The 10,661-nt window shown below is 34.5% G+C and overlaps 1 protein-coding gene across 1 annotated transcript; it reads right to left on the reverse strand.

Moving 5' to 3' along the window:
* Positions 1 to 7,991: 7,991 nt before the first annotated feature.
* Positions 7,992 to 10,378, reverse strand: LOC131821676 (serine/threonine-protein kinase Sgk3). Its single transcript, XM_059157935.1, has one exon. It carries the CDS (start codon positions 10,122 to 10,124, stop codon positions 8,652 to 8,654), a length of 1,473 nt encoding a protein of 490 aa, XP_059013918.1. The 5' UTR covers positions 10,125 to 10,378; the 3' UTR covers positions 7,992 to 8,651.
* Between the last annotated feature and the right edge of the window lie 283 nt (positions 10,379 to 10,661).

Genomic DNA, 10,661 nt, shown 5'->3' on the forward strand with positions numbered 1-10,661 from the left:
AAGTTTAGAGATCAAAAATAAAATAGACATCGGGCACCTGAGTGGCTCAGTGGGTTAAGCCGCTGCCTTCGGCTCAGGTCATGATCTCAGGGTCCTGGGATCGAGTCCCGCATCGGGCTCTCTGCTCAGCGGGGAGCCTGTTTCCTCCTCTCTCTCTGCCTGCCTCTCTGCCTACTTGTGACCTCTCTCTGTCAAATAAATAAATAAAATCTTTAAAAAAATAAAAATAAAATAGACATTGCCATTTAAGACAGCCGTTAGTACAACCAGCAAAGAGATTATTAAGTAAGCTTCTAGATATCATCAATGGTATTGACCCTGCTAAACTGTAAACCAGTTTGGGTTATGTAAAAGATTATGTGGAACTGCTATCAGCAGCTGGGTTTGAATCTCCCCTCCCTTTAAAAAAAAAAACCCTATATGTAAATATTAAAAGTGAAAAGTAAATCCCTAATCTCAGCTGTTAAAATATGGTCATTACTGAGGATATAATTTTACAGAAGCTATGAAATTATGAAAAATATGAGAAACATGTAAGGAAAGAAGATAGCAAGAATACAGCAGTCAGATGCTGGAAATCATCACCAATGTGGATGAGATATTAGCTGATGGTGGGAGATTCCTTTTTAAATGAGCCAAACATTACTTTACTGAATGGCATCCTAGGAATGACTCCTAAAATATAAGCAGTTCTTGGTTATCTACATGAATGGGGGTTTACTGTGGTATGGATATTTGGACATTGTGTGTATTTAACCAAAATTTGCTATATGTTTATTAATATAAAACTATTTTCTGAGTGGGGCATGGTGAATCTAACTTCCTAGTTGCATACTATATTAGGCTTACAAGGGCAAGAGAGAGAGAATAGAAGACAGAGAAAAGCTAGGTTAGGATTAAAAAGTCGTAATACATATGAAGTTAATGGAGACATTAACTTCTGTTTGCTGTTCTGTTGAATAATCACTGAAAGAGCTGTTTTTATTTTATATTTGTATCTTCTGCAAATGTTTTCAGAGGGTAAAATTTTAATACACTGAAATAAAGTAAATGATACAGGATTTTAAGTGTATATAATTTTTCTGCATGTATCTATATACACTACCATCACTGAAAGCAGGATTCATTTCCCCAAATTCGTCTTAGTTATGGAAATTCTAGAGTCCTTTGGGAGGCAATGTAGATGACCCTTGAACAATGCAGAGATTAGCGTCACTGATCATCCCCTTTCCCATGCAACTGGAAATCTGCTCATAACTTTGGATTCTTCCAAAACTTTACTAATAACCTACTGTTAACCAGAAGCCTTATCAATAACATAAATAACTAGTTAATACAAATTTTGTATGTTATATGTACGATATACTGTATTCTTCTTGCAATTAAGTAAGCAAGAGAAAAAATGTTAAGAAAATCATAAGGAAAAGAAAATATATTTATGGTACAGTAAAGCATTTATAAAACAAGTGTGCATAAAAGCATACTTGTGTAGTTCAAACCTCATTGTTCAAGGGTCTAATGAAATCGTAGTTTGGGAGAGGGGTAATGGAAGAGAGGTAGTAGACACAGATAATTTCTCTCCTCTCATGAAGTGCTTATCTGTGCGACTTACACCTCCTGAAATATTTTGGACACCATAAAGGAACTTATTTGCCATGATTCTATCTTGAGTTAAAAGCCTTTTTAGAGGCAGAGATTGTGTCTGGTTAATGAGTTCTCACTTGCCAACTCTAGATGAGGCCATTTCTAATCATTTTATATATTTATTTTATTAGCTATTTTATGCTTTAGTTCCTTTTAGTAGTCAATCACTGCAGTTTTTATAGACACAGTCATGTCAGTAATTAAACAAAAACATTTTCAACTAATATACATATAATTAAATAATTACAGACCAATTGCTCTCTACTAAAGCAGGAAGTCTCTTTTGTAACAGGTAAAAAAATAAATCGCCAAGACTGTGAACCTACATGTTGACTACAGATTAATGACAGTGCAGTTTTTTTTAAGTGCAGCTTTTGTTTAATATATTATTTTTTATTATTTTAGAGAGAGAGAGTGCACACTCATGTGTGCAAGCAAGGGTTAAGTAAGAGGCAAAGGGAGATGGAGAGATAGAATCTTAACTAGATTCCACAACTAGCATGGGGACCAATGTGGGGCTTGATCTCATAACCCTGAGATCATGACCAGAGTTGAAATCAAGAGTCAGATGTTTAACCAACTGAGTCACCCAGGTGTCCCTGGTTATCTATGTTCTTGATGCAATTACTAAAGCAGCTAAAAGAGAAAAAAAGATACAGCTAAAAGAGAAAACAAAGAGAAGGGAGAATTTCAGGTGGCTATGAAAAGATAGGCAAGGAGACTTCTAAAATTGTTTATTAAATATTTTAATAATCAAAAAGTTTAAAGTGAATGTTTTACTTAGTGATGACAAATCTGAAGGGAGAAGGTGTATTTCTACTGGTAATATGGGAATTTTGTTTGATGTGTAACAAAACTGAAGAATTAATAGAATAATCCTATTCTTTAAAAATGGCATTCAAATTACATACCTCTGTCAGTGTTTCATTGATATGTTAATAACGAAGCCTCAAATCTCTGTGGTAATATAATTTCTTCTCTTCTATTTGAAAAATACCTTTCTGTTATCATACAGCTTCTGTTTATTTTGGGATATTTCATTATTATAGAAAGAAAGTCTAGATATCCTTTATAATTTTAAGGACAGAATAATTAAATCTTAGCAAACAAATTAACTTCCTTTTAATATTGTCAATATAAACAAACTGACCTTTCTTGTTACCTGGAAGACAGTTATATATGTGGGAAACCTCATAAGACTATTAGCATATTTTTCAGCAGAAACTCTGCAGGACCAAAGAAAGTGGCACGGTATATTCTAAAGTACCAAATAGGAAAAATCTGCAGCCAAAAATATTCTATCCAGTAAGGTTACCATTCAGAATAGAAGTAGAGATAAAGCATTTCTCAGACAAACAAAAAATAAAGGATTTCATGGGAACTAAACCAGCCCTACAAGAAATATCAAAGGTCACTCTTTGGGTAGAAGGGAAAGACCATAAGTGAGAGTATGAAAAGTCAGAAGTAAAAAAAGCAGTAAAAATAAGCATATCTGTAAAAATCTGTCAAAAGATCCACAAAATAAAGGAATGTAAAATATGACACCAGACCTAAAATTTGGGGGGTGGGGGTTGGAGCAGAAGTAAAGAATGGGATCAAACTTAAGCTACCATTAATTTAATATACATTGCTATATGGATAAGATATTATATACAAACCAAATTGTAACCACAAATCAAAACCCATTAATAAATATACAAAGAATAAAGAGAAAGGAATTCAAGTATATTACTAAAGAAAATCAACAAAAAATGAAAGAGAGCAAGAGAAGATCAGAGAAAAACTATAAAAGCAGCCACAAAACAAGTAAAAAAATGGCAATAAATACATATCTTTCAATAATTACTTTGACTATAAATGGCCTAAATGCTCCAAGAAAAGACACACAGTGATAGAATGAATAAAACTACAAGACCCATCTATATTCTGCCTTCAAGAGACTCATTTTAGAGTTAAGACACCTGCAGATTAAAAGTGAGGAGATAGAGGGGTGCCTGGGTGGCTCAGTGGGTTAAAGCCTCTGCCTTCACCTCAGGTCATGATCCCAGGGTCCTTGGGTCGAGCCCCACATCAGGCTCTCTGCTCAGCAGGAAGCCTACTTCCTTCTCTCTCTCTGCCTGCCTCTCTGCCTACTTGTGATCTCTGTCTGTCAAATAAATACATAAAATCTTTTTTTTAAAAATGAGGAGATGGAGAAATACTTATCCTGAAAATGTCTGTCAAAAGAAAGCCAGAGTAGAAATACTTACATCAGACAAATTAGATTTTAAGACATATCAAACTAGATTTTAAGAAAAGACTGTAACAAGAAAAAAAGAAGGACACGGTATAATCATAAAGAGAACAATCCTACAAGAAGATATAACAATTGTAAATATTTATGCACCCAAATGGGAACAACTATACATATAAAATAATAGCAAACATAAATAAGTAATTGATAGTAACAAAATAAAAGTAGAAGACTTTAATGCCACACTTATATCAATGGATAGACCACCCAAACAGAAAATCGACAAGAAAACAATGGTTTTAAATGACACAGCATTTAACAGATGGATTTAATTCAGAACATTCTATTCTAAAACAGCAGACTATGAACTCTTTTCAAGTGTACACAAAACATTCAGAATAGATTACAACTTGGGCCACAAAACAAGTCATGACAAATTCAAAATGATCAAAGTCATTCCATGCATCTTTTCTAACCACAGCATTATGAAACTAGAAATCAACCACAACAAAAAATATGAAAAGAGAACAATTACATGGAGGTTAAATAACATGCTACTAAATAATGAATGGGTCAACCAGGAAATAAAAAAAAGAAAAAAAATTTACTTGGAAAAAATGAAAATGAAAATACAATGACCAAAATATTTAGGAGGCAGCAAAAGCTCTTTTATGTGTGAAGTTTATAGTAATACAGGCCTACCAGAAAGAAGTAAGAAAAATCTCAAATAAGCAACCTAACCTTACCAGTAAAGGAGCTAAGAAAAGAACAATAAACAGAATCCAAAGCTAGCAGAAAGAAGGAAGTGATAAAGATTAGAGCAGAACTGAAAGATGCAGAAAATTTAAAAAAAAAAAAACAACTATTGAACATATTGATGAAAAAAGAAGGTGGTTCATTGAAAAAATTAAAATTTATAAACCTCTAGACAGACTTGTCAAAAAAAGAGTGGACTCAAATAAACAAAATCACAAAAAAGGGGACAAATAACAACCAACACCACAGAAATACTAACAATTGTACAAGAACATTATGAAAAACTATATTCCAAGAAATTTGACATCATGGAAGAAATGGATAAATTCATAGAAACATATATTCTACTAAACCTGAAGCATGAAGAAATAGAAAATTTGAGCAGACTGATTACCAGCAATGAACTGTAATGAGTAATCAAAAAATTTCCAACAAACACAAGTCCAGGACCAGACAGCTTCACAGAGAATTCTACCTAACACTTAAAAGAGTCAATACATATTCTTCCCAAAGTATTACAAAGAATAGAAGAGAAAGGAAAACTCCCAAATTCATTTTATGAGGCCAGCATTACTCTGATACCAAAGCCAGATAAAGACATCGCAAAAAAAGAGAACTATATGCCAATATCACTGATGAACATAGATGCAAAATTCCTCAACAAAATATTACCAAGCCAAATCCAACAATACATTTAAAAAATCATTCACCGGGGCGCCTGGGTGGCTCAGTGGGTTAAGCCGCTGCCTTCGGCTCAGGTCATGATCTCAGAGTCCTGGGATCGAGTCCCGCATCGGGCTCTCTGCTCAGCAGAGAGCCTGCTTTCCTCTCTCTCTCTCTGCCTGCCTCTCCATCTACTTGTGATTTCTCTCTGTCAAATAAACAAATAAAATCTTTAAAAAAAAAAAAAAAAATCATTCACCACAATCAAGTAGGATTTATTCCTGGGATGCAAGGATGGTACAATATTCACAAATCAGACAATATGAGATATTACATCACTAAGAAAAAAGGACTAAAAACCATATGATCATTTCAATATATGCAGAAAAATCACATTACAAAGTACATCATCCATTCATGGTAAAGGCCCTCAGCAAAATAGGCCTACAGGGAATACACCTCAACATAATAAAGCCCTTGTATGAAAAACCCACAGTGAACATCATACTCAATGGTGAAAAATAGAGAGATATTCCCCTAAGGTTAGGAACATGACAGAGATGTTCAATATCACCATTTATACTCAAAATAGTACTGGAAGTTCTAGCCACAGAAATCAGACAAAGGATGTAAATAAAAGACATGCAAATTAGTAAGTAGGAAGTAAAATTTTTATTTTTTATAGATGACATGATATTATATATAGAAAAACCTGAAGACTCCACCAAAAACTTACTAGAACTGATAACTAAATTCAGTAAAGTCACAGGATATAAAATAAATGTAAATATCCAGTAACACAATTACTGAATTATAGGGTAGTTCTACTTTTTAACTTTTGATGCACCTCCATACTATCTTCCACAGTGGCTGTACCAGATTGCATTCCCACCAACAGTACACAAGGACTCTTTTTTTCTCCACATCTCTTCAACACTTGTCTTTTCTTGTGTTTTTTATTTTAGTCATTCTGACAGGTGTGAGATGATCTCTCACTGTGCTTTCAATTTGCATTTCCCTGATGAAGAATAACGTTAAGCATTTTTCATATGTCTGTTGGCCATCTGGATGCCTTTGGAGAAATGTCTCTTCATATCTTCTGCCCATTTTTAATGGGATTATTTGGTTTTTGGGTGTTGAGTTTTATAAATTCTTTATATATTTTGCATATTAACACTTTATTGAATATAGCATTTGCAAATATCTACTCCCATTCATTAGATTGCCATTTAATTTTGTCGATTGTTTCCTTCACTATGCAGAAACTTTTTATTTTGATGTAAGGTCAAATTTTCTTTTTTTTTTTTAGAGAATGAGTTTTTTTTTTTTAAGATTTTATTTATTCATTTGACAGATAGAGATCACAAGTAGGCAGAGGGGCAGGCAGAGAGTGAGGAGGAAGCAGGCTTCCCGCTGAGCAGAGAGCCCGATGTGGGGCTTGATCCCAGGACACTGGGATCATGACCTGAGCTGAAGGCAGAGGCTTTAACCCACTGAGCCACCCAGGTGCCCCTCAAATTTTCTTTTTATGCTTTTATTTCTCTTGCCCCAGGACACAACTAGAAAAATGTTGTTGCTACAACCAATGTCAGAGAAATTATTGCCTGTAGTCTCTTCTAGGATTTTTTATGGTTTCAGGTCTTACATTTAGGTCCTTAATCCATTTTGAGTTTACTTTGTGGATGATATAAGAAAGTGATCCAGTTTCATTCTTTAGCATGTCACTGTCCAGTTTTCCCAGCATCATTTGAAGAGATGTTCATTCTCCCACTGGATATTCTTTCTGCCTTTATGGAAGACTAATTGATCTCACATTTTTTGGATTATTTCTGGGTTTTCTATTCTGTTCTATTGATCCATGTGTCTTTTTTGTGCCAGTACCATACTGTTTTGTTTACTACAGCTTTGTAATATATGAAAACTGGAATTGTGATACCTTCAGTTTTATTTTTCTTTCTCAAGATTGCTTTGGCTACTTGGGATCTTTGTGGTTCCATATATATTTTAGGATTGTTTGTCCTAGCTCTGTGAAAAATGTTAGGGGTACATTGATAAGGATTGCACTAAATATATAGATAGCTTTGGGTAATATTTGTAATTCCAATCTATAAATGTGAAATGTCTTTCCATTTTTTTGTATCATCTTCAATTTATGTCATCAATGGCATAGGGTTTACTTAAAAAAAAAGAGGGGGAAAAACACAATTTCATTGTTTTCATAATAATTTATCTGTTGTTCTTGAACTTAAATCATTTCATATGTGAACCTATGATTTTCTTTTTCACTTTTTTCAAGACCTCTACACATTTTTCTAATGTCTTAGAATATTTTATTATGATATGTAAGAACAATTTTTTTTTTTTGATTTTTAACTTTTATTACATTGTTGTGAAATACATATTAATACTGACCAAGAATTTGCTATTCTATTTTTTAATCCCCAATTAGGTAAAAACTCTTAGAAGGCTCAATATTTTTCACTCATTAACCAATTAGAAAGACAGTTTTGAACAGCTGTTTGCAAAAGTGAATGCCATGATTCAGGACTACTTAACAACATAAAGACCAGAAAGAACATAAATAGAATGTATTTGTAATATAAATACATGACACAGAGACATTCATTTTTGGCACCACCTAAAAAAAAATCCAGTAGTATTTTATTACTCTTCAGATCTTTGGGAATACTCTAAATTTTCTATTAAGCTTTTATTTTTCTTCCAGAGAAAAAATAATTCACAAATTTGAATTGGTATTTCAAAAGCAATGGATCTCCTTTGTTATTTTTTAATTTGATCTGCAGAATGAACACTTACTCAAAGTGTTAACTCACAGCCCATGTGTTAACGATGCTTTTACGTTTTAATCCTACCAAGAACTGATTATGTCAAACAATGACTTGTGGAAAGATGTGGTTTCTACTTAAACAACCACATACCAATTGCATAGTTCTGATCTGAGAACAAAGGTCAAAAGTAGAGAGAAAGGCATTAATGTATGTTAACCAAACTGAAACAGGCTGTCGAAAAATAGTCTGTCTTGGGTAGATGTTAGTGTAAACTCAGTGGGGAAAACAGTCATTAGCAAAAAGTTTTTTTAAAAATAGGTTAATGCTGAGAACAATAGCTTTTAAAATTTCAGTTTAAAAATAAGCTTAATAAACAATAATACAAATTTTAATTCGAAACTTAGCTCTTTGAAATGCCCTATTTTCTTGCATACAGCAGAAAATACATTTTTCATAGTTTTTAACATTACATGTAAAAATGAGGCACTAGTTAAACATATTTGAATATAGTCACACAAAGAAGAGTTTCAGTCTCAATGCTCAATGGTTTCTGGATGGCAAACTGTTCACAAAAATAAATCTTCTGAAGGAGGTGCGTAAGAGAAACCAACGAAGGCATCATCTGCTTCCAGCACACTGGCGTTCACTATAGAATAGTCAGAAGACACACACACAGAATATGGAACTGTTTCTTCTGTAAACGCTGCATCGAAGTTCCTGATATCATCTGGTCCTGCCACATTAGGATTAAATGGTGGTGGAATCCTCTTTTGCACAAGATCAGTCCAGCTGAGTGATTCAAAAAAAGGATGATTCTGAATTTCAAGAAAGTCTTCTTTGGCACCAAGTCGATTTTGCCTGTCTTTTTCTAGGAGTTCTTCCAGAATGGACCAGGCTGTGAGGCTTACTCCTGGCCTCAAACTCAGGGGCTTGTGAAGAATATTGTCATACATTTCAGCAACATCTCGGCAATAAAAAGGAGGCAATCCATACAGCATTTCATAGAGAACAGCACCGAGGCACCACCAATCTACAGTATTGTCATAGGGCTGTTTTCGGATTACTTCAGGAGCAAGGTACTCTGGTGTCCCACAAAATGTTGTCGTCGTGTCAGATATAGCAATTCCTTCTTTACAAAGCCCAAAATCTGTTAAGACAACATGTCCTACTGAATCCAAAAGAATATTTTCTGGTTTCAAGTCTCTGTACACTATTTTGATGGAGTGCAAGTAACCCAATGCACTGGCAATTTCAGCAGCATAAAACCTAGCTCTGTGTTCGGGAAAGGATCGTTCTCTTTGTAAGTGGAAAAATAGCTCCCCTCCGTTAACAAAATCCAGAACAAAATAAAGCTTTTCAGTTGTTTGGAAAGAGTAATGTAATCCAACCAAAAATGGATGTTTCACATTTTTCAAAAGCACATTACGTTCAGCCATGATATGTTTTTGCTCTTTTCTGTTGAGAACTATTTTTTTCTGTAACACTTTGACAGCATAAAATTTTCCATCCAGTTTCCTTTTTGCAAGAAGAACCTTGCCAAAGCTGCCTTTCCCAATAACTTTCAGGAAATCAAAGTCTGTTGGTTTAGCATGAGGATTTCCAGATGGTCCCAGGTTGATGTTCTGTGAGGTAGAGTGTAGCTTCTGAGTACTTCTTTCATCCTCATCTTCAGATGGATCTGACTGATGTTTTGGACTGTCCATTTGAAGGAATGTTCTGACATCTGGATGGTTGTAAAGTTCTGGATACCTAACTAAGTTCTGAATGAATTCATTCAGTCCTGCTCTTCTTTGTTTAATAAAATCTGGATCAAAATTATCACCAAATATTCTCTTGGCAGGAATCTTCAGGGCCATAGCAGGAAACTGTTTCTTTAAAGTATTGTAAAGCTTATCAAACTCTGCATATCTCCTGAAGACAAACCACTCACTCCTGCCCATTGAGACCAGAACTTTATAAACAGTAAACCTCTTCTTTTTCTCTCTGTGTTCATCAGAACTGGGAATGCTGACACTTGGGCAGCTTTCCTTGTAGTCCATGTTATAATCCCTTTGAGTTTATTGTCTCAAAAGGACACCAAAAAATAAGTCCGAAGAAATAGTCAGCAGAGGACACAGTTAGTTAATCCAAAACATAAAACCTCTTGAGGTAATATTCAAATTCCATCATGCAACCTTCGTGGACCCTCGCCCGACGCATAGCGAGCGGGAAGCCCCACCAGAGCTGCGCCACACTCTACCGTCCTCCGCGCCGCGCCTCCCACCCCCAGCGGGGCCCACCACCCTCCCCGCCTTGGCCCGGCCTCCTGACCTGTAAGAACAATTTTATATAAAATATTAGTCCATTATACTGTTGTAAATATTTTTGTCAATTCATCATTTGACTTTTTGTCATCAGCCTTTTTTAGTTCTTTCGCTTAAAAAGACCTTACTAATCTTAGATCCAAAAAATATTTACCCTTATTTTTCTCACTATATATTTTTACTGAACTATTCGATCCATTTAGAGTGAATTTTGATATTATATATGAGTAATAATACTCATTTATTATTTTTCCAATTAGCTAAAATAATTGT

Source organism: Mustela lutreola, chromosome X (assembly GCF_030435805.1).
Source record: "Mustela lutreola isolate mMusLut2 chromosome X, mMusLut2.pri, whole genome shotgun sequence".
Taxonomy (NCBI): Eukaryota; Metazoa; Chordata; class Mammalia; order Carnivora; family Mustelidae; genus Mustela; species Mustela lutreola.

Coding starts and splice junctions, on each gene's coding strand:
- LOC131821676 (XM_059157935.1), bottom strand. CDS start 10,124: ATGGACTACAAGGAAAGCTGCCCAAGTGTCAGCATTCCCAGTTCTGAT.